We start from the raw sequence: 25,099 nt of genomic DNA, 5'->3' as shown, positions 1-25,099 counted from the left end.
ACTGCTCCTGGCTGTAAATACCTTCATATAACTGTTCCATCTCTATCTCTGTTCTCAAGGGCCTCATCTCACACTCCCATAACCAACAATACTAAATTTGTAAATTTTTTCTCAGCATTACCCACCTACCCTCCCCTCCTCCCAAATATATATTATGCTCCTCCAGCTGTTTAAGAATCTCACTCAATTACCACCTCGTTCCCTTTATATTTTACTGATAGCTGAAACTCTCTGTGAACTTCTTTTAGCCATCACTTCCAAATTTCCCCTGCTACCTCTTGTCTCAAATCCCCATTATATCCTTTAGATTGTAAGCTCACAGGCTATCTAGCTAAGCATTTTGTATAAAAGAGCTTTAATGGCTAGATCTCAGTTTACGGGCTCGGCCCTCTCTACCTTTTGTATTTGTCTGGTATATTGGACGTTCTCCCCTAATTGTACAGTGCTGCGGAATATATTAACGCTTTATAAAAGTAATAAATTAAAAAAGTATTAATCTGTAAACACTAAAACATGATTTTCAATGCTTATTTCAAGATAATGTATAAATATCTTAAATAAAAGCGGTCCCAAAACCGAATATTGAGGGACACCACTTCCGCCCAGCTTGAAAATTCACCCATAATGACAACTCTTTAATAAAAAAAAAAAAAAAAAAGAAAGAAAACAAACATTATATTTGGAGTCCCAGAGATGACAATTAGTCTGTGTCTGAACTGGAGAGGCATCAATGAAAGAAAACCCAGAAACATTCACCAATTTGTTTATCTGTCTTCAGATTTTTACTTAATGAAAACAGACTTAATCTCTAAACACGGTTTACAGAAACAAGCAAATGAAAACACAACTCACAACAAAAAAAATAACTTAATCAATATAATCAAAGTCTTCAGGTATGCCAAAGGTTTTGTCGATCTTACTTTCTTCAAATCCAAACTTTTTTTTTGCCCACGATTTTACAGCAAATACATTATCTGTAGATAAGGATAAAAAAAATGTATTAGCAAGTTAAAAGGATCATTGCCAATGGTTTCACTGAACACCATGGCTTATCCCTTATGTTCTGTTTTATATAGTAATAAATTTCCTAACAAAGTAAAATATGTAATTAAATGTTCTGTTTTAAAAAGTGGTGCAAAGGGGTGGGGCCTGACCTTAATGGCTGCAGGACATGATTTTTAAGAGCTCCTCATGCATGATAGAAATAGGCTTGCTAATTTGCTCTTTGGGCTCGTCTTGGGGCTGGCAACACAAGATTTGATCCCGGATTTGACGGACCGGTCTGGGAGTGCTTCCCATCACTGACAGCCGCTCGGGCACGGCTCTGCATCACCACCTACGCCGCTTGGGAATAGAAGAGGCGGCCGTTCTCCCAACCCCGCGCAAGCAGAACACTGACTGTGTCAGGATGGCACCCCGCAAGCCCCCCTTTTGGACCAGCAGGGGAGATCCCAATCCCCACCTTGGAGGTTCCCAAGCCTTATCAGACACTTTTGGCGGAGATCTTCGGCAAAACTTACAGTGACACACTTAACATGGCAGATGCCACGTGTGCCCCTGTATCTCAAAAAGAAACACCTTCTGCTTTACATCACCTGAACACTGAATTCAATGCCTTCTGGAAGAAAGTCTCCAGGCTGTTCATACCTGTTCTGCGAGCTGTCCGGGTACCTGCGAGCCAACCTCAGAGCCAACCTGCGAGACTACTTGTGAGAGAAGCGCGCCAGAAGCAGCGAAGGTGACATCAGCACACTTCGAGGAGAAAGGTGACCAGGCCAACATCTGTTCTGCATAGGTCTGTGGCATGTTTGGGATTCAGCTATGGACAGGAGAAAGACAGGCAAGACGTCTGCTGAAATTAAGCATCTTGCTGATGAAGGTGCTGCTGGGCCTGCAGAATTATGCCATTGTGAACAGCTGTGTAGTGCCCATGACGGGTATCGGCTGACATTGGGTTCTAGGGCCATGTCTCACACCCCACATTGCCTGACCTACTGCCAACTTTATAGTTTTCTTTATTGCGTTTCCTTTAATGTCTCAGCTCATTCTCACTCTTAATGTTAGCAATTTATTTCCTTCCATGTTTTGGACATTATTGTGTTCATGGTGGAGCTATCCAGAATAGAATGTTAAGCTATGTACTAGTTTGTAAGTTCGTTTCTAGTTTACTCAGATCGTTAGTAGAAGTACACTGCAATATGTTTCATTTAATTTTGATTTAATGTACCACTATCCTCTGATCACTACTAACTCTCTAGCTAGTCTACAGTCGTTGCCAACTTACTGACAAACCTACGTTTAGACAGGGAACTTGTTTATCTAAATCCTTGAAATGGTACATTATTGTCAAATGCCACTCTGCTGTACTATTGCGTGACTTGATATGTCTGTCCATAATGTTGGGGCATTGCAGGCCTGCTTGTTATCAGTATGCACTACAAAAATAAAGAACTTAAAAATAAATAAATAAATAAAAAGTGGTGCAAAAATGTAAAAAGGGAAGGTACCTGCTGTTTCCCACTTTTACATCTTTTTTTTTTAGAAAAAAAAAAAAAAACACTTTGATAAAGCTCCCTCAAAGTTGCATTGTGCCCAAAAGAATGACACCCTAGATAAAGGGTAGAAAATGTTTAGCTTTTATAAAAATATGGTGTGCTAAATGAAACGAAAAAATATTTATTTTTTTTAGCTGTGAAAGGAACTGTTTAATATATGTCGGCAATAATATACAGTTGCAAGAAAAAGTATGTGAACCCTTTGGAATGATATGGATTTCTGCACAAATTGGTCATAAAATGTGATCTGATCATCATCTAAGTCACAACAATAGACAATCACAGTCTGCTTAAACTAATAACACACAAAGAATGAAACGTTGCCATGTTTTTATTGAACACACCATGTACAATTCACAGTGCAGGTGGAATAGTATGTGAACCCTAAGACGAATGACTTCTCCAAGAGCTAATTGGAGTGAGATGTCAGCCAACTGGAGTCCAATCAATGAGATGAGATTGGAGGTGTTGGTTACAGCTGCCCTGCCCTATAAAAAACACACACCAGTTCTGGGTTTGCTTTTCACAAGAAGAATTGCCTGATGTGAATGATGCCTCGCACAAAAGAGCTCTCAGAAGACCTATGATTAAGAATTGTTGACTTGCATAAAGCTGGAAAGGGTTATAAAAGTATCTCCTTGCTGTTCATCAGTCCACGGTAAGACAAATTGTCTATAAATGGAGAAAGTTCAGCACTGCTGCTACTCTCCCTAGGAGTGGCCATCCTGTAAAGATGACTGCAAGAGCACAGCGCAGACTGCTCAATGAGGTGAAGAAGAATCCTAGAGTGTCAGCTAAAGACTTACAAAAGTCACTGGCAAATGCTAACATCCCTGTTAGCAAATCTACAATATGTAAAACACTAAACAAGAATGGATTTCATGGGAGGATACCACAGAGGAAGCCACTGCTGTCCAAACAAAACATTGCTGCACGTTTACAGTTTGCACAAGAGCACCTGGATGTTCCATTGCAGTACTGGCAAAATATTCTGTGGACAGATGAAACCAAAGTTGAGTTGTTTGTAAGAAACACACAACACTATGTGTGGCGAAAAAGAGGCACAGCACACCAACATCAAAACCTCATCCCAACTGTGAAGTATTGTGGTGGGGGCATCATGGTTTGGGGCTGCTTTGCTGCGTCAGGGCCTGGACGGATTGCTATCATCGAAGGAAAAATGAATTCCCAAGTTTATCAAGACATTTTGCAGGAGAACTTAAGGCCATCTGTCTACCAACTGAAGCTGAACAGAAGATGGGTGTTGCAACAGGACAATGACCCAAAGCATAGAAGTAAATCAACAACAGAATGGCTTAAACAGAAGAAAATACGCCTTCTGAAGTGGCCCAGTCAGAGTCCTGACCTCAATCCGATTGAGATGCTATGGCATGACCTCAAGAAAGCGATTCACACCAGACATCCCAAGAAGATTGCTGAACTGAACCAGTTCTGTAAAGAGGAATGGTCAAGAATTACTCCTGACCGTTGTGCACGTCTGATCTGCAACTACAGGAAACGTTTGGTTGAAGTTATTGCTGCCAAAGGAGGTTCAACCAGTTATTAAATCCAAGGGTTCACATACTTTTTCCACCTGCACTGTGAATGTTTACATGGTGTGTTCAATAAAAACATGGCAACATTTCATTCTTTGTGTGTTATTAGTTTAAGCAGACTGTGATTGTCTATTGTTGTGCCTTAGATGATGATCAGATCACATGTTATGACCAATTTGTGCAGAAATCCATATCATTCCAAAGGGTTCACATACTTTTTCTTGCAACTGTACATGCTTACACAAATACACTTTGTGGAGTGACTGAATAATCATACCCTTGAAACACAAACAAAAAATACAGCTACAACTTGCAATAAAGGTGGACAAGCACAAAAGCCAGGGTACAGCCCATTAGCCGATATTGCAAGTAGAGAGTTAAAAGGACATTCCAGACCCTTAAAGCACTCAAGCTTAATGTGCTTAATGTGTGAAGAGTGTGCCTTTTAAAAAAAGATTTGTATTTTTTTTTTTTTTTTATAGAAATTTGTTCTTTTATAAATTAACCTTTTTACACATTTTCAAAATCATTCATGTAGTTCAATATGGCAATGATGGAATCAAACTGCTAGAGCCGCATTAGATTGGCACAGTTTGGAGCAGACGTGGCAAGACCAACCCAGCGAGGGAAGAAAGGTAAGTAATTCTCATGGGGATTGGGGCTGGGGAACGCCACCAGCATAGGTATAGCATTCAGAATACATGTTTGTATTTTTAACAGTATAGCATTCCCTTAGGTAGAGAATGTTGAAAGAAAGAAGTTCAAATTTGAATAACACATCTATTCATATAAGGGGTGATTTTGCTACAATGTTCAAAAGCCGGTCCCACTTGTCCTCCATTATTTTGGTCCTTGTCCAAGGTTCTGAAAGTGCATGCATAGCGGATAGTTACACGTCAAACAAAACAGTGTAATTAACCAGGGTTTTTAAATTCACTAAGGGAAGAGCAAATGCAAAATTCAAGAAAGCCCATAAACCTTTTACAATCCTTTCATAACAATAAGTTTAGATATGACAATAACATACTGGATGTGCAAATCTGGCTTTAAAAATTTGACAAAATGCACTATTGCACAGTATGTATTAAGGGGAATTTTATTCAATATGTTTTGAGTATACATACTAAGGACCAAGTTCTAACTTCATGTTAAACAAGGCTACAAACCTGAGCAAAGTAGTGCATAAGTATTAGCCATTTATTGACAGTCATGTTATTCTACCAAAGATGGTAATGCTAGAATAGCTAGAGTGTAGTATGTTATAGCAAATTTCTAGATGATGATATAGTGCTTTATCCACACCATTAAAATAAGTAAAACTATAATTAATTTTATGATACATACTGTGGCGAAATCGACCTCGCCACGTGTCCTTGGAGGGGGCTGCTTGCCTGCCTCTTGCCTTTAGACTATGGCCCCTGTTCTTTTTCCCTGCAGAAAGGCTGGTTTGTGCCTTTCTGCGGACTGTTAAAGCCATGCTACCCCAGATAGCTATGCCACGGAGCCCAGCCGTATACTGAAAGAGTGTATGAAAGACTTTGGCTCCATGGCGATTGAACTGTATGTATGTGATCTGAGCGCCATCCGGTAATAATGTGCACTCAGATCTAAGCTATCTGGGGATAGGTAGAATGTCTGTATTTTATGTAATAAATGTAACCTTGTGTATTTTATTGTATTTTTATGTATTTTATTGTCCTTTGTCTGCCATGTGGCTAATGGAGTTTTGCCTCTGTCCTTGGAGATAATTGGATTACTTCTCAATTATCTCTGTGGACAGAGGCAGACTCTGTGGAACTGGTTTTGGGCAGAAAAGCCATGCTTCATTTGGTCACAAAGGACTTTGATCTATCTTTTGAACCAATCGACCAATTTGGATGATTTTGACATATGTTTGTATTTGGAGTATGCTGCTTATGAAAAATTATGATTTAGGTTTGTGACATGTATATTTTAGAAGTTATAAATATTGTGTAAAAACTATATACCTCTGCCTGTGATAATGAGATTACCTATTGTGTTCAGTAATCATATCACAGGCAGAGGGGAGGATTTTGTGTGGGAGTGTCTATGTGTATTGTACGGATTGATTGGTTGTTCTGTAATACCCTGTGGGCTGTACTGTGGTTGTGGATTGGGAATAAAATAGACTGTATGTGCCAGGACAGTCAGATTCTGCTTAACCCTCAAAACGAAGTGTCGTTTCGTTATTGGGGGAATTGGATTGTATGCTGACTGCCAGGAGTGTAACCCTTTCGTATGGTTTTCCTGTTCGGCTGTTTCCAGGATTTGTAGAGTTTGCAGTTCGGGAGATTGGTGCTTACAGTTGCTGCCTGTGCATCTGGAAAGGGGAATATCGCCTAAACAGATTTTAACCTCTGGTGAGCAAAACGGTCCGTTACACATACATTATACACATTATATTATATGTATTAAGGCCGTTTGGCCTGTATTTGTGGGATGGGCTTAAATTAATTCACTCCCCTATATAAGGGACACCCCTTACCTGACTCATATCGCTTGAGGTCAGCATCAGAATGATGCCACCTTAAACTTAAACTATCTCACACACCATTAATTATATAGTTTACAGGCATTCAACAACACAGGATAACCTATGGCCAAAACTACCATAACTTCATGCTATCATACCATACAAGAATATACTCAGAGGTTTTCAGGAATCCATTCTCCCACGTTCCTCTCAGAGATTACCAATAGCCATCCAACTTTTCATCCTTATCGGACCTATTAGATCTACAACCATTCAATTATACTACCAAGTCGGCCATTACCAGCCATGCACATTGCCTTTTATGCCTTTCTCAGGCCAGAGAATTCACTACCATCACCACCACTCAGACAGATCATTGTCTTCAACGATCCCACGTACGTAAACACATATTTCATTACCTATTGGCTCTACCACATTCCGAAAGGAGTCAACACGGACCAACAGTAGAGATAACATACTATCCTACCCACAACAAATGGTGTTCACTTTCGGTCCTAGATTCCTACCTTCAAAAATCTTCCAGGAATTAAATACTGTAATGCATTTAAGGAAATGTCTGGTTAACTTGTATATATTTGTTGACTGTATTAAATCTTTGATTATTCATTTTTGCCCTCTTTATTTACAGGCCTACCGTATCGTCGGTCTCGGCACACCACAACCGACTTGCTCACTTTATACTATCCTACGCTTATGCTGGATCCTTACTCCATATACGGCTATTGCCCCTTACACAAATATATATATATATATATATAAATTATACACACACCTGATTTTTTTTTTTTTTTTTTAAATGTGACAATTTTTATGACAAACAGTGCACTGTCTTTGGTTTTACTGTTGTTACAATTGAGCATTGTTTTACTTGAGACATTTCCAATACCCTTAGAGATACAATACAAATATTGGCTCATTGAACTATGTAGCGGTGCGTAACTTATGGCACCAAAACAGTGTTAACACAACATACATTGACTGAACTTTCCTTACCAGTGAAGGACCAGGGGTTGGGGGGGAGGGGTGGAACTTTTGGGTTGCTAGTTTAGGGGTATGCAAGGGGAAAAAGACCAGGTCTGGATTTTACTCTGCCTAATCTGGTTTGTATATCCAGTATCCCACTGTTGGCTTAATAACTCCCAGTTATCCTGCTATAGCTTGTATGGTTATATGCGTGCCTTTTAGAGTTTGCGGCTAGGCCTTGGCTATCTAATCGTGCTTTTAGAGTGGACAGTTATGGTGTGCATTTATTTGGGTATATCGTTCCCCACTAGTGCCGAAGAGGCTTGGTCTATTAGCATCGATTGGTAATCAGACCACATGGCGTACTTTATGCCCATATGTTTCTTTCTACCAAATTGGGAAGCGAACATAGTTTCGTATGACCAGTTGAGTGCCACTTGCTTCAGGAGATTATCTCGGGTGGGTACCTCTGGCTTTTTCCATAACCTAGCTATTACCAAGATGGCTGAAATTAAGATCTGGTACATGGCCGCCCATTTGGCGTTGGGTAGCTTCCCAGGTGGCATGAACAGAATACATTGCTCCAGGGTTAGCGAGACCTGTGTATCTACTATGTAAGTCAGGATGTCTCCCACATCCCGCCAGAAGGGTCTGAGGGACTCGCACATGCACCATATGTGTGTCATGTTGCCTATCTGGTTCCCGCATATCCAGCATTTATCTGACTTGGGCCAGATGTGGTGTATCCTGGCCAACACCAGAGACCAGCGGTATATCAGCTTGCGTTGCAGTTTCAAGTGCGTAGCACAAGAGGCTACCCCTCTATGGGATAAATCTTTTCCATCTTTCTTCTGGTATGGATCTGCCTAATTCGTGGTGCCAAGAATGTGTGTGTATGTCTTTTGTCGGGTCTGTAGGAGTAGTTGATATCCTTGAGATATTAGTTTCTTGAGTGTTTTTTTTTTGTGTGTGCACATAAATTCAAAGTTCTGTCAGCTTGGTGTTGTGTTTACTGGGTTTTTGGATAGGTAGGATTTTATCTGTAGGTATGGAAATAACAGTTGGGACGGAAGGTTGTTTTCTGCTTGTAAGTCTGGGAAGGTTCTTATGCTGCCATATTTGTATAACTGTGCCACTTCGTGTTTGCCATTCTGTATCCATGGTCGTTTGTCTAAGGTTGGAATCGAGATTGCCAATGAGTCCATTGGGGTGGCCATTGGCTCCGGGTGGTAATTGATCATTGGTCGGGTTTTTGGTCATCTTTATGCCCAGGAAGGTTAAAAAATCATCTCACCGGTCCAGGGGGAAAGCCCCCTGAGGTTCTCCAGTTGTGCATTGGGTAGGTTAATCCCCATTGCTTGTGTTTTGTGACGTTGAGTTTATAATATGTGAGTTGCCCATACGTTGTAATGTTTTTCATGAGGTTAGGTAAGGATATGTGCGGTTGTGTCAGGGTTAGGAAAACATCATCCGCGAAAAGGCTCAATTTGTATTCCCTCTGTCCCAATGGTACCTTATGAATGGATGGCTCTGCGCGTATCTTGGCTGCCAGGGGTTCTAGTGCCAAGACGTAGAGAAATGGGGAAAGAGGACAGCCCTGGCGGGGCCGTTAGCTATCGTGAACCGGTGTGAGCAGAATCCCGAAGTCATTACACTGGCCAACAGGTGACTGTATAGAGCCTGCACCATGTCTATAAATTGGGTTGGGAACCGAAACCTCTCCAGGACCGCTCTTAGACACTTAAGCCTATCAAAGGCTTTCTCCGCATCCAGTGACACGAGAAGACCTTTCTGGTATTATCTGCCCCCTGCCACAAATCCTACCTGATCACTTGAATTGTCTATAATATAAATTAGTAAATTGGGCCCATCTGGGCCTGGTGCTTTGTTGAGTGGCAGTGATTGTATTGCTTCTTCTACCTCTGTGGTCGTTATGGGGGCCCTGTTTGGTCGGTTTGTGGATGTGGTCATGTTGTGCTAGGTTGTATAATTTTATGTAGTATTCTGCGGAGGCGTTGTTTATTTCTATGGGTGATATCAATTTTTTGTTGCTAGAATTGTATATGTATGGTATTCTGGTGTTTACCTCTTTTTGCTTTAGTCTTGTTGCCAATGTTTTGCTTGCTCTATTGCCCTGCTTTTAGCTTGTGAAGGTTGTAGCCTACTTGTTGTAATGTGTGTGTTGTCATTTTGTTTGTGATGTCCCTAATTTCCTTTTGTAAGGCTTCTGCTGGTTGTGTTTTGCGTTGTGAGATCTGCCAATCGTTTGTGCCAGGCCATCCATTGGGCTTGGTTTTTCCTTTTTTGGTGTGATGCTCGTCTTATTAGGAAGCCTCAGATCACCGATTTATGTGCCTGCCAGGTGTTGCTAATAGAGGTTTCCCCCAGTTTAATTGAGAAGAACTCTCTCATAGCTGTCTTGAGGTCATAAGTGACGGGTCAAACAACAGAGATTCGTTAAGTCTCCAGGGACTTTTATGTTTGTAGTCATAACTATCTTTAACAGACCGTGTTATGGCTGCGTGGTCAGACCATTTGATTTGGCCTATGGAGCAGTCGATGATTTGGTCAAGGTGTTGTCCTTCCACATGGAATATGTCTATTCTGGTGTATGTATTGTGGGGAGAAGAGAAATATGTGTAGTCCTTTTCTTGTGGATGTAATACTCTCCACACATCATAAAGTCGGTGGTTGTCCAACAGTCTATTGTATGTGGCGCATGTTTTCTGCTGGCGATCTTGTATTGTTCGGGGCGCTTGTGTTATGGTCTCCCATTTAGGATCCATTATGTGGTTGAAGTCGCCGCAGAGAATGAGCATTCCCTCCTGGACCGGCGAGAGCAAGGTAAGGACCTTGTGCAAGAAGTTTCTCTGGTTCGTATTGGGGGCATAAACGTTAGCCAGCGTGTATTTAGTATTACTGATTGTGCAGACTTCTACGAGGGATCTACCCTCAGGATCTATAAGGGATGCATGATGTTGGAACAATACACTGTTACCGATCAGAACTGACACACCTCTGGGTTTTTGCCTTGATGTGGCATGATATTGGTGTGGGTATAAGGATGGTCTGAGTGTGGGGGGTGTCTTGAAGTGTGTCTCTTGGAGGCAGATTGCATCTGGTTGTGTGAGTTTAAGGTCTCGGAAAAGGCAGTGCCTTTTAAATGGGGTGTTCAGCCCCCGGACATTATGGCATTGTATTTTCATACTATGGTGGGTATGTTGTGGTTGCTTTTAAAAGCTTGTGTTTCATCAGCGCTACGGAATTTGTTGGCGCTATATAAATAAAAAAATAATAATAATTTGAGAAGCTCCTGCTCCTTGAGTGTATTCGCGTGCCACACCCATATGTGAAGTAATACTCCAGACTTGTCTGGTATGTATACTGGTGGTCGGTGAAGATCGAATTCCCCTTCTGGTAAGTATAGTATTGAGCAAATTTTGTCAACTGGTGGGAGTGAACGAATATATGGTAAATCAACAGTACCAGACGTGGAGGAGGGGGAGGGAATTGTGTAGTAAATCGTACCGATAGGGTATGGTGAATGTAGTTAGCACTACATTAACCCAATTATGGGCGTTATACCTGTATACAGGTATCATGGTGGAGCATGGTAATGCGCGGAATAAAGGTTTTTCGGGGGTATTCATCAGCCCATGCCTTACGCTACGACAAGCAGCTGGTGTTACATCTCATCCCCCCTTTTTCTAAATTATTTTATTACCCTTAACTTTGCCTAATTAAGTATCAACTGTCCCCCAATATTGGTAGATGCCGCAAGCTAACACCGGACATGGCATAAATTACCATTTAACAATACGTGTGGTCTTGCATGAAGTAAAGCAAGACATTTAAACAGTTTCTGGTACCCTATCGCTGAGTTAACATTATGGAAAAAATAATATCTATGATGGGGGTCCCGTGCCTAGTATAGAGGTTTTTGATTGCATGTCAGTGTGTCATGAATATTCACCAATGCGGTGTTCCATACGGGCTGTACGATCACCCAGCTCCTGTACATCTTTCCTAAGGTCTGAGATTGACCTATTGAAATTGCGAAGTAGCTTGTCTGACATCTCTTCCAAGCAGGCTTGGAGTATATCTTGCGTGACTGGCTGGCCTCTGGTGGTTGGAGTGCCTGGCAGCGGCAGTGTGTCGTCTCAGTTGCCATCTTGCCCTTCATCCTGCACGCTGGGGAGTTTTGGTGTTTTTTTCCCCTTTTTCTGAGTTCTTCTTCCCCTTGTGCTGTGCCATCTTGGGAGTAAACTTTTGGAGCTTTTGTAGTCGCTTTATGGGCTGATATAGGACGGAGCTTCACTCACTTGTGACCGTCCGCGCCATCAGCCAAGCCACACCCCCCACACACCTAATTTTTTATGTCTATATACTAAGCTACAGACATTTTTATTTTAAATCTGTTTAAAGAGTTACTACATGCACCATGATCATTTAAGTGATTTAAAGTCTTTATGTGCAGCGTTTCGCTATGAAATGCGATAATGTCACGAATGGGCATAATTCTTAGCACCACCTGGTGCCCTCAGGCAAATGAATGAGCAGCATGATCAGCATCTGCTGTTCTGAAGAAGCCAGACATGGTAAACTTGCTTGAGATTTGACCAGGAGCCTGCCAGGGACCTAGTTAAGAGGGCCAACCATTGTAAAATGGTTTGCCCCATTCCTAGGAAACCGTGCCAGGGTACCATCGTAACTACAAGAAGATGGTGGTTTAATCCTTTCCTGAAGGCTGATGCCTTATCTCTATATATTCCTGATATTGAGGGGTTTCATTTAATCTGCAAATTAAACACAACTGCTGAACATACAGCAATAACAATGCTTACCTGTCCAGCGGTTAACTGCTTCTTTGGATACTTTGTTTGACTGCCCTAGGATTAAAAGAGAATTCAACCTCGTTTTAATATCCACATCTGTAACTTAAATTGACAACAGAAAATCAATAGTTACAGTTCTTGTCTAATACAGTGCAGGATCAGGATCTGAAATGCAATATTGCAAAAACATATTTTACAATTAATATTTGTTGCAGAAAAGCTTTAACCAGAATTGCAAAAGTTTTTAAAAAACATTATGGGAGATAGAATACAGTTGCACGCCAGTATTTAAAAATAGTAGGAAAATCCCACTGTTTTCTGCATTATTTCTGGATTTTCCCTATATTTGCTTGAATAAAATTAAAGCCAGAAGTTCTATCCATTCATTTTTTATAAATATATTATGAAAAATGATTTACTTAACATTAATAACAGTACATGAAAATAAATGGGTGGATAGTAAAGGTAAAAAAACAAAAAACAACAACAAAATCTATCCTGGAATACAATTGGCAAGGTAGGTGGGTTCTCAGCTTTTTCCCTATCACACAATCACAAAATTAAATGTTGAGAATGGACCATATTTTTAAATAGAAATATTTCAAATGTTAGACCTTTGTCAGCATTTTTATGACAGGTGCACTTTTAAGGAACTATATGTGTGACAATATCACTGAAATTAAGCAGGAAGGGTTCATGTGAATTTTTTTATTTCAGATGCGTACCTGCCTTATATAAGTTTTAACGATACAGGCCTTGGTACTGTGTCATCATCAATATCATGAGAATATCATAAATATCATGAGTATATCATAAATATTTCTTACAATTCTATTAAAAATTTAATTTTACCTCTTGGTTTCCTGCCTCCCCATATGAATTTTTAAAAAGAGAAGTGTAGTAATGACAGCCAGCTGTCTGGGAAGTTAATAGGAATCATTCTCCACATGTATGCTTTTAGAATGTTAATCCTACCCGACCAAGAAAAGCCCATGCCTTTCCAGTCCCTTAAATTTCTGTTAGTTTGTTTTAGTAAAGGGAGGAAATTGGCTTCTACTAAATCTTTTAGGTCTGAGGTTATGGTAATGCCCAAATATTTTAACCTGTCGTTTAAAAAAAAAAAATTATTTATTTTTATAGCGCACAAAAAGAAGTACATACAGTCCCACATCACCACAACAGCGAATGCGGGCAGATCATCGTATACATTTATTCAACATTAAACTGCGGCGTTTTGTGTAATATGTAACAGCGTAACGCAAGTCCCGTCCGGAGATGGGCATATATACAGTTGCAAGAAAAAGTATGTGAACCCTTTGGAATGATATGGATTTCTGCACAAATTGGTCATAACATGTGATCTGATCATCATCTAAGGCACAACAATAGACAATCACAGTCTGCTTAAACTAATAACACACAAAGAATGAAATGTTGCCATGTTTTTATTGAACACACCATGTAAACATTCACAGTGCAGGTGGAAAAAGTATGTGAACCCTTGGATTTAATAACTGGTTGAACCTCCTTTGGCAGCAATAACTTCAAACAAACGTTTCCTGTAGTTGCAGATCAGACGTGCACAACGGTCAGAAGTAATTCGTGACCATTCCTCTTTACAGAACTGTTTCAGTTCAGCAATATTCTTGGGATGTCTGGTGTGAATCACTTTCTTGAGGTCATGCCATAGCATCTAAATCGGATTGAGGTCAGGACTCTGACTGGGCCACTTCAGAAGGCGTATTTTCTTCTGTTTAAGCCAGCCATTCTGTTGTTGATTTACTTCTATGCTTTGGGTCATTGTCCTGTTGCCACACCCATCTTCTGTTCAGCTTCAGTTGGTAGACAGATGGCCTTAAGTTCTCCTGCAAAATGTCTTGATAAACTTGGGAATTCATTTTTCCTTCGATGATAGCAATCCGTCCAGGCCCTGACGCAGCAAAGCAGCCCCAAACCATGATGCCCCCACCACAATACTTCACAGTTGGGATGAGGTTTTGATGTTGGTGTGCTGTGCCTCTTTTTCGCCACACATAGTGTTGTGTGTTTCTTCCAAACAACTCAACTTTGGTTTCATCTGTCCACAGAATATTTTGCCAGTACTGCTGTGGAACATCCAGGTGCTTTTGTGCAAACTGTAAACGTGCAGCAATGTTTTGTTTGGACAGCAGTGGCTTCCTCTGTGGTATCCTCCCATAAAATCCATTCTTGTTTAGGGTTTTACGTATTGTAGATTCGCTAACAGGGATCTTAGCATTTGCCAGTGACTTTTGTAAGTCTATAGCTGACACTCTAGGATTCTTCTTCCTATGGAAGTAAATTGTATTTGAAATTTATTTTGGAAACAATAACTTACGAATTTCTTCTATAACATCTGGATCACACTCCTTGTATTTGTCCAGTTCGTTTTTAAATTGATCTCTTTGATGTCTCAGGGATGCAAGCTCCTCTGCCAATTTGGATCGCTCCTCCTACAAAACCAAAACAATTGCAAAAAAAAACAAGATGTCAGAAAGCAATACACTGGACTGGATTTACCCAAGATATATGTAGCACTAGATTGAATTGAATATGTTCTACTGCTGGTTATAGAAAGGTAAACATACAAAGTGAGGTCCTTAACGGTTCTGAGTGTAGATTGTAGGGGGGAGGGACAAGCGAAGGAGGAAGAAAGAGGATTCCAAAAAAAATTAAATAAAAATTTACATATTTACGTGTCAAGTAAGTGTGGAGACGAAGATGGATCACAGGAGAGATGGGACATTAAGGCTGACAACAGACTGTTTTTTGCACAGAATTAACATTAGGTAGGTAGCCTGGAATAGATTTCCTAGGTCAGGTGTACCGGGCTGCAACAAGTCCGTGGCACAAAACTATAAATATCTGTACAGGCGGTGTTTCAAGCTGAAATGCTACACATATAGAGTCATTCATTTATGACCACTTCTAAAAGCAAAAGACATATACTCTAAGGAACCAATGTTAAAAATGGAATAAATGAGGCAAAAAGGTGTTTTTTTTTTTAACTCTTTAGCATAAATCCACACAAAATCCCTTGCAGTAGTAACAGCACTGCACATTCTCCTAATTCTTAGGAAAACTGCAGATTCCCAGTGTGGATTAAGCTTTAGTTTTGGAAATATGTATAACCATTGATGAGGGGACACGCAAACCATGCGTTGATTTGATTAGTCCTCACTCAAAAGCACAGAATGGGTAAACAAAAGGATAAGCTGCTTCCTGTCCACTTATGAAAAAGTATTTATTAATCCACACATAACCCCAAAATACTTCTTTGTTGACCGTTTGAGCATTTAGCCTCAAAATCTTACCTTTCTCCAGCGCCGGGCTCCCTCGGCGCTGGGGACTCTCCTCCTTCCGACATCATCGGCTGAATGCACATACGCGGCCAGAGCCGCGCGCGCAATCAGTCAGTCCATAGGAAAGCATTCTCAATGCTTTCCTATGGACGCTGGCGTCTTCTCACTGTGAAAGTCACAGTGAGAAGCGCGGAGGCGCCTCTTGTGGCTGTCAATGAACCCATATGTAAACATAGCAGTTTCTCTGAAACTGCTATGTTTACAGCAGGCAGGGTTTACCCTAGATGGACCTGGCACCCAGACCACTTAATTAAGCTGAAGTGGTCCTTTAATAATTCGGCCAAACATTGATCATTTTGGACAGGATACAATTCAAAACAAATTCAGTTCTATTTAGAGATCAGTTCCCAAATTTCATAGCAGATTTATAATGTGAAAATGTAAAACTTACTGTATCTTGACGTCCAACTTTTGCTTTCTCAACATTTTGCTGCAAAGTTTTCTTCTTTTGATTTGTTTCAACCATCTGTAAAAAGAAAAAACAGGATGTAGTGTGAGATTATGTAATTAATCCTTTCCTAATTTGTGTATCAACATCTTATTGAGGTACTCTGTAAAACAGGAAATATTAGTGTAACAATTAAAGCAATGAGGAAACCTTTATACTCTGCACGTTATGGTGCAAGTAGCTCCCTAAAAGAGACACTATAGTCACCAAAACAATGTTAGCTTAATGAATTAGTTTTGGTATACCGTATATACTCGAGTATAAGCCGACCCGAATATAAGCCGAGGCCCCTAATTTTACCCCCAAAAACTGGGAAAACTTATTGACTCGAGTATAAGACTAGGGTGGGAAATGCAGCAGCTACTGGTAAATTTCTAAATAAAATTAGATCCTAAAAAAAATATATTAATTGAATATTTATTTACAGTGTGTGTATATAATGAATGCAGTTTGTGTATATGAATGCAGTTTGTGTGTATGAGTGCAGTTTGTGTGTATGAGTGCAGGGTGTGTGTGTGTGTGTGTGTGTGTGTGTTGCAGAGCTTTGGTGGGGGGTGGGCATTTTTATTATTTTTTTTTTGTTAAAATTTTTTATTTTATTTATTATTATTATTTATATTTTTATTATTTTTTTTGTCCCCCCTCCCTGCTTGATACATGGCAGGGAGGGGGGCTCTCACTCCCTGGTGGTCCAGTGGCATTGGCAGTTCAGTGGAGGGGGCTGGCAGGAAGCTCCCTCCGCTTCCGCACCGGTCCGGTCAGCTCCTCTGTCAGCTCACACTGTAAGTCTCGCGAGAGCCGCACTATGACCACAAAAAATGTGCTGAAAAACTCTGCTTATACTCTAGTATATACGGTATATACAAATTATGCCCCTGCAGTCTTGCTGTTTAATTCTCTACCATTTAGGAGTTAAAGCTCCAGGCACACCTCCCTGCATGTAACTTACACAGCCTTCCTAAACACTTCCTGTAAAGAGTCATCTAATGTTTACACTTCCTTTATTGCAAAATCTGTTTAATTTAGAATTTCTTATCTCTTGCTCTGTTAATAGCTTACTAGACCCTACAGGAGACTCTTGTATGTGATTAAAGTTTAATTTAAAAACTCTTAAAGTAAGTCACATCTGATTGAAAATGAAACTATTTTGTTTTAAGCAGGCTATGTCAGTCACTATCAGATGAGGTGTGACTAGGGCTGCATAAACAGGAAAAAAAGTGATTTAACTCCTAAATGGCAGAGAATTGAGAAGTGAAACTTTCGGCACAATCTATATACAAAAACGGTTTAATTAAACTAAAGTTGTTTTGGTGACTAGTGTCTCTTTAACTTTCTGACATTTCACTACAGCCGGCACAAGTTGTAAATTTTCCTGTGCTATATGAGTACCATCTTCAGTCTAGACGAAACAAGTGTAAGCTATGCTTTCTCCTAAGTAATATGCACAGGTTAATGCGAAGAGACAAACATGAATAAGGCAAGTTAACAAGCTAATAGAGGTCATATCACAGATGCTGTCTGCATGCGGAGTAGATTAATCCATGTTTGATATGAATTAAACTATTTGTGACTCCTTAATCAAATAACATAATTACATAACATTGTTAGGCACAAATTTATGGAATATAAACAGAGGTACCACTTGAAAATAACAAGTGAGCCAGGATGAGCCTAGAATAATCAGTAATGTCCTGGTCTTTGCAGACTGTGCATATTTGGAACATTTTAGACATTTAAAAGGGAGTTTTTTTTTTCTTTTCCAAAAATGGTTGCTTTTCAACGCATAACACAAATTAAAAATATGAAACAGGTCATATTTGGTATTGGTTATGTGTTCCTTTACCCCTTAATGTTTTCATGGTTTCTTTGTGATTAAAGCACTTTTGCTGTTTGTTCTTCCGTTACATCACACTTTCTCATTAGGTGCAGCCATACACATTAGATAAAGCTTGATACAGGACAGATAAGCTATTTTTGTATACTCTATGTGTGTGTTTACACAAAATGTTCACAAATTTGCTTATAATAATTTCTACATTTAGTTAAGCGAAGTAGAAGCTGGCTCAAATAAAGGAATTAAGGCATCATAACTACTATAGTCTGTTGAAGTGTATATGGTGAATTGAATATGTTCAATTCAACCCCTGTCTCCATCTCATGTTTATGAGAGCACTCTGACATTAACAGTGTGTGCCCTGGGCACCCTCATTAGAAATTGCTAAAGCAAAACTTGACCTTCTTCTGCATTAGCGATATTAATCATGATGAGGTTTGGACAGAATTGAAAGAGTCTAAAAGAGTAATGTCAGTAATGTCAATCTGTTTAAAAAAGTTTTACTTACCATGGGCTGAAGCGCTGAGTGCCCCTTTAAATTGTGACAGCTGCCCATTGTGAGTAAAACTGGCATTTATCTCTGGCAGACCATGACATGCATGTTCCCGTTCTGCCCCTAGCTTGGAAGACGTGTAGTGTAAGGTGCAGACCCACTACTCGCCTTAGCCTTGTTACCAATCTGAATAGATGTACACAGACGGTATAAGTTCTGAATATAACCAATATCTGCTAAGAAAAAAAATAGATCATCCCTAAAGGACTAGATGAGTATGTTTACTTTCCCCATGAAAGGTTGGATAAATATTCTATAGAATTTTACCTCCTGCTGTTTATAAGCTGTCACAGGAAGTTTTATGGCCATGTCAGGAAGTACCCTAGTGATACTCCACAGCACAGAATTACTTTCAGTGATTCTTGCATTCTTCCCACAAACAGCTGCAGGAAGGATCCAGAGAAATAATCACTTGATCTAATATTTTTCTATTGACTTAGACCTGGAAGGCTGTCTCAATTTAGAAGATTTGCAAGTACTAGTATATGTTTTACCGTCTTGGGGATAATGCATAGGTCGTGACTGCAAACCATGTAATGTATATGAGTGATGTAATCTGCATATTATTCTCCATCATGCAGTTTGAATGACAGTGGGGCATATATGTTCCTCTCTGCCCAAGATTAGCAGGCACTGCACTCCCAGGCAGTAGCTGCAGTCATTTAAAGTCATACTTCTTTCAATATTGCAGGAGACTAGCAGAGGACAGAAAACTAGTATGATTTTGTGTTCCCAGTATCTCTGCAAGCATGTTATTATTGGGAAAGGCCAAAATAAAAAGATACTATTTAAAGCGGCACTGTCATGCCGAATTCCGTTTTTTTTTTAACCCCCCTCCCGCCTCAACTACATCCAATCGACCCCCTAGTCACCCCCAAATGCCCCTATGCCCCCCACATTACCTATTTTTTATTCTTTATTTTCTGCCCGATCTTTATTCAGGGCGCCGCCATCTTTGTGTGGGTAGGTGAAGTCCCTATGGGACACGTCATCTACCCACACTACACAGACTGTGAGATTCCCGCACATGCCCAGTGAAACACCTGGACATGCGAACGGGAATTTCACCTATTCATTCATTCATCAGACAGACGAATGAATGAATAGAAAAAATCAGACGAACAAACTAACACTGTGTATCCGTGTTAGTTTGTTCGTTCAGTTTATTACAAGGAGGGAGCTACCGGCGTGCAGCTCCCTCCTTGTAATATGTAACTATAGAAGCGGCAGGGAGCAGAGCTCCCCACCACTTCATAAGCCCCCCAGGTCCCCCCCTCACTCTATGGGGGTCAATATGACCCCCATAATAGCACAAGGGAGATTAAAATCTCCCCAATGCCCCTACTCGCTATATCGCGAGTAGGGGCATGTCCACTAAACAGTGAGCAGCCTGTGGCTGCTCACTGTAAAAAAAAAAAAAAAGGGTAATAAGGGGGGGACGGGGGGCCTACTGTCCTCCCCCGCCGGCCCCCACCCCTGGACGGCGGGTGGGGGCCATAATGGGAATGAGGGGGGACCTACTGTCCTCCCCTCAGGCCCCCACCCCTGGGCGGCGGGTGGGGGCCATAATAGTAATAAGGGGGGGGGACCTACTGTCCTCCACCCCCCGGCCCCCACCCCTGGGCGGCGGGTGGGGGCCATAATAGTAATAGGGGGGGGGGGGACCTACTGTCCTCCACCCCCCGGCCCCCACCCCTGGGCGGCGGGTGGGGGCCATAATAGTAATAAGGGGGGGGACCTACTGTCCTCCGGCCCCCGGCCCCCACCCCTGGGCGGCGGGTGGGGGCCCTAATGGAAAAAAGGGGGGGGGGGGGACCTACTGTCCTCCCCCCGGCCCCCACCCCTGGGCGGCGGGTGGGGGCCATAATAGTAATAAGGGGGGGGGGGGGGGGGGTCTACTGTCCTTCCCCCCCCCCGGCCCCCACCCCTGGGCGGCGGGTGGGGGCCATAACGATAATGGGGGGGGACCTACTGTCCTCCCCCCGCCCCCACCCCTGGGCGGCGGGTGGGGGCACTAAGTAAATTCCCCCCCCCCCCCCCATCAAGGTGACTAGGGGTGCCCAAGCCCCTAGTCACCCACCCCCCACCCAAATAAAAAATGCCCCTTCCTACCCCCCTCACCCTAAAAAATAGTGAGGGGGGAATAAAATTGCTAACCTGTAAAGTAAAATTAAACTTACCATTCGACGTCTTCTTTTTTCTAAAATCTTCATTTTTCAGCCCCAAAAAAGGCCAAATAAAAAACCATCATAGCCGTCGAACTAAAAATAAAATAAAAAACCCGTGCGCAAAAAAAAAACCCGACGAAAAAGAAAAAACCCGAGCGCACACAAAAATAATCCATCTTCACCCATGGAGGGCTCCGCGCAGACTGAGCTCCGCAGGGCGGGGCAAGGCTTATAAAGCCTTGCCCCGCCCTGCAATTAGCCTAAGAACACTCTGATTGGTGGGTTTAAGCCAATCAGAGTGCTCTTTGTCATTTTACAAGCGTGGGAAAGTTCTTTGGAATTTTCCCACGCTTGTAAAGTGTCACAGAGCACTGTGATTGGATGGCTTGAAATCCATCCAATCACAGTGCTCTGTGTCATTTTACAAGCGTGGGAAAGTTCTTTGGAATTTTCCCACGCTTGTAAAATGACACAGAGCACTGTGATTGGATGGATTTCAAGCCATCCAATCACAGTGCTCTGTGTCATTTTACAAGCGTGGGAAAGTTCTTTGGAATTTTCCCACGCTTGTAAAATGACACAGAGCACTGTGATTGGATGGCTTTAAATCCATCCAATCACAGTGCTCTGTGTCATTTTACAAGCGTGGGAAAGTTCTTTGGAATTTTCCCACGCTTGTAAAATGACACAGAGCACTGTGATTGGATGGATTTCAAGCCATCCAATCACAGTGCTCTGTGTCATTTTACAAGCGTGGGAAAGTTCTTTGGAATTTTCCCACGCTTGTAAAATGACACAGAGCACTGTGATTGGATGGCTTTAAATCCATCCAATCACAGTGCTCTGTGTCATTTTACAAGCGTGGGAAAGTTCCAAAGAACTTTCCCACGCTTGTAAAATGACACAGAGCACTGTGATTGGATGGCTTGAAAGCCATCCAATCACAGTGCTCTGTGTCATTTTACAAGCGTGGGAAAATTCCAAAGAACTTTCCCACGCTTGTAAAATGACAAAGAGCACTCTGATTGGCTTAAACCCACCAATCAGAGTGTTCTTAGGCTAATTGCAGGGCGGGGCGAGGCTTTATAAGCCTTGCCCCGCCCTGCGGAGCTCAGTCTGCGCGGAGCCCTCCATGGGTGAAGATGGATTATTTTTTTGTGCGCTCGGGTTTTTTCTTTTCGTCGGGTTTTTTTTTTTGCGCTCGGGTTTTTTATTTTATTTTTAGTTCGACGGCTATGATGGTTTTTTATTTGGCCTTTTTTGGGGCTGAAAAATGAAGATTTTAGAAAAAAGAAGACGTCGAATGGTAAGTTTAATTTTACTTTACAGGTTAGCAATTTTATTCCCCCCTCACTATTTTTTAGGGTGAGGGGGGTAGGTAGGGGCATTTTTTATTTGGGTGGGGGGTGGGTGACTAGGGGCTTGGGCACCCCTAGTCACCTTGATGGGGGGGGGGGGGAATTTACTTAGTGCCCCCACCCGCCGCCCAGGGGTGGGGGCGGGGGGGAGGACAGTAGGTCCCCCCCCCATTATCGTTATGGCCCCCACCCGCCGCCCAGGGGTGGGGGCCGGGGGGGGGGAGGACAGTAGATCCCCCCCCCCTTATTACTATTATGGCCCCCACCCGCCGCCCAGGGGTGGGGGCCGGGGGGGAGGACAGTAGGTCCCCCCCCCCCTTTTTTCCATTAGGGCCCCCACCCGCCGCCCAGGGGTGGGGGCCGGGGGCTGGAGGACAGTAGGTCCCCCCCCCTTATTACTATTATGGCCCCCACCCGCCGCCCAGGGGTGGGGGCCGGGGGGGAGGACAGTAGGTCCCCCCCTATTACTATTATGGCCCCCACCCGCCGCCCAGGGGTGGGGGCCGGGGGGTGGAGGACAGTAGGTCCCCCCCCCCCCTTATTACTATTATGGCCCCCACCCGCCGCCCAGGGGTGGGGGCCGGGGGGGAGGACAGTAGGTCCCCCCCCCCCTTTATTACTATGATGGCCCCCACCCGCCGGCCAGGGGTGGGGGCCGGGGGGGAGGACAGTAGGTCCCCCCCCCCTACTACTATTATGGCCCCCATCCGCCGCCCAGGGGTGGGGGCCGGGGGGGAGGACAGTAGGTCCCCCCCCCCCTTTATTACTATGATGGCCCCCACCCGCCGGCCAGGGGTGGGGGCCGGGGGGGAGGACAGTAGGTCCCCCCCCCCCTACTACTATTATGGCCCCCATCCGCCGCCCAGGGGTGGGGGCCGGGGGGGAGGACAGTAGGTCCCCCCCCCCTTATTACTATTATGGCCCCCACCCGCCGCCCAGGGGTGGGGGCCGGGGGGGAGGACAGTAGGTCCCCCCCCCCCTTTATTACTATTATGGCCCCCACCCGCCGGCCAGGGGTGGGGGCCGGGGGGGGGGGACAGTAGGTCCCCCCCCTACTACTATTATGGCCCCCACCCGCCGCCCAGGGGTGGGGGCCGGGGGGGAGGACAGTAGGTCCCCCCCCCTCATTATCTTTATGGCCCCCACCCACCGCTCAGGGGTGGGGGCCGGGGGGGGGGGACAATAGGTCTCCCTCCCTTATTTTACTTTACGGCCCCCACCCGTCATTTAGGGGTGGGGGGCAATATTTTTTTTATTTTTTTTCTACAGTGAGCAGCCACAGGCTGCTCACTGCTTACTAGACATGCCCCTACTCGCGGTATAGCGAGTAGGGGCATATTATTTACTAATACCAAGTCATTTTTACTTGGTGTTAGTAAATTTGGCTGAAAGACCAATTTAGGTCTTTCAGCCTTTTAGTAGATAGCTCCCTGATACCGTGGGAATTAGGGAGTTATCTACTAAGCGGCTGCAAGATGCAGCCACAGCAATGAATAGGATCGGAGTTTCATTCATTTGAATGAAATTCCGATCCGAACAAAGTACCGAATTGCATCCTAACACCAATGGAGAAACGGTGCTCATTCTGTTAGGATGCAATTCGGCAGTTTTGCCGGCGTTCTGTCTAAGTGACAGGACTTTCGGCAATACTGACAGGAAGTATTGTGGGAACTGGGAGGAAAGCTAGGGATCATGGGAAAATTGCTCTGACCAGCGGAAATGAAGCACACTTTGCTCCTCCGCTGGTCAGAGCTGGTCAAGCGGAGGAATCCCATAAGACAAAGAGTCCCTACTTTGTCTTATGGTTTTAAAGAAAACTAAAGAAGACAGGAAGAAAAGAATAACAGATCCTGAGAGAGGGGGAGAAGAGGAAGAGATTGAGGAAAGGTAAGTTCGGCATGACAGTGCCGCTTTAACCCCTTAAGGACTGAGCCAAATGTACATGTCAAAACAAAGCGTAAACAAAAACTTGAATTTGCGCTATATGTCTGTTCAGGCGTAATTCGCCTCTTTCATATTATGTGCACCCACACTTATTATATATCATTTTATTCAGGGGAAACAGGGCTTTCATTTAACATCAAATATTTAGGTAGGAAACATAATTTAATATGAATAAAATATTTTTAAAAATGGGAAAAAATAAGAATTAAACTTTTTTTTTAGTTCTACGTGACATTTTAACTGTGTGTATCATAATACTGTTTGCTTTTACTGCAATAAAATACACATATTTGAATTCAGCGATGTCTCATGTGTAAAACAGTACCCACTATATACAGGTTTTATGGTGTTTTGGGAAGTTACAGGGTCAAATATAGCATGTTACATTTTTCAGTTTATTCACACTTAAATTTGCCAGATTGGTTACGTTGCCTTTGAGACCGTATGGTAGCCCAGGAATGAGAATTACCCCCATGATGGTATACCATTTGCAAAAGTAGACAACCCCAAGGTATTGCAAATGGGGTATGTCCAGTCTTTTTTAGTAGCCACTTAGTCACAAACACTGGCCAAAGTTAGTGTTAATATTTGTTTGTGTGTGAAAAATGCAAAAAAATAATTTGAATGCCAATTTTGGCCAGTGTTTGTGACTACGTGGCTATTAAAAAAGACTGAACATACCCCATGGTCTTGAAAAAAGTCCTACGGGGACTGAAACGTCGACTTATATGTCTTTGAACTTTGGCACAATAAATTGTTTATATTTTTTTACGAAGACCTCTCGAGTGCACTCTTTCCACTGGTATATATATATATATATATATATATATATATATATATATATATATATATATACTTAGATCATATAATAAATAAATATGATTTAAGTATATATAATTTAATTTTACACTGATTTAGGATTTATTTTTTAACAGACAGCAGGGGGGAGTACCTGTCATTACAGGCACTCCTCCTGCTGACACTGACATG

At 42.5% G+C, this 25,099-nt stretch overlaps 1 protein-coding gene across 1 annotated transcript in view; it reads right to left on the bottom strand.

The window, feature by feature from the left end:
• Nucleotides 1–818: 818 nt before the first annotated feature.
• Nucleotides 819–25,099, bottom strand: part of MND1 (meiotic nuclear divisions 1) — a 131,547-nt gene continuing 107,266 nt past the window's right edge. The window contains exons 5-8 of the mRNA XM_063458534.1: nt 16,196–16,270; nt 14,781–14,895; nt 12,434–12,478; nt 819–974 (exon numbers count right to left, since the gene is read on the bottom strand). Of these exons, the coding sequence (XP_063314604.1) occupies nt 868–974; nt 12,434–12,478; nt 14,781–14,895; nt 16,196–16,270 (342 nt within the window). The 3' untranslated portion in view covers nt 819–867. The remainder of the gene's footprint in view (nt 975–12,433; nt 12,479–14,780; nt 14,896–16,195; nt 16,271–25,099) is intronic.

This window comes from Pelobates fuscus, chromosome 6 (assembly GCF_036172605.1).
Source record: "Pelobates fuscus isolate aPelFus1 chromosome 6, aPelFus1.pri, whole genome shotgun sequence".
Taxonomy (NCBI): domain Eukaryota; kingdom Metazoa; phylum Chordata; class Amphibia; order Anura; family Pelobatidae; genus Pelobates; species Pelobates fuscus.
This window is presented reverse-complemented; position numbering and strand designations above follow the sequence as displayed.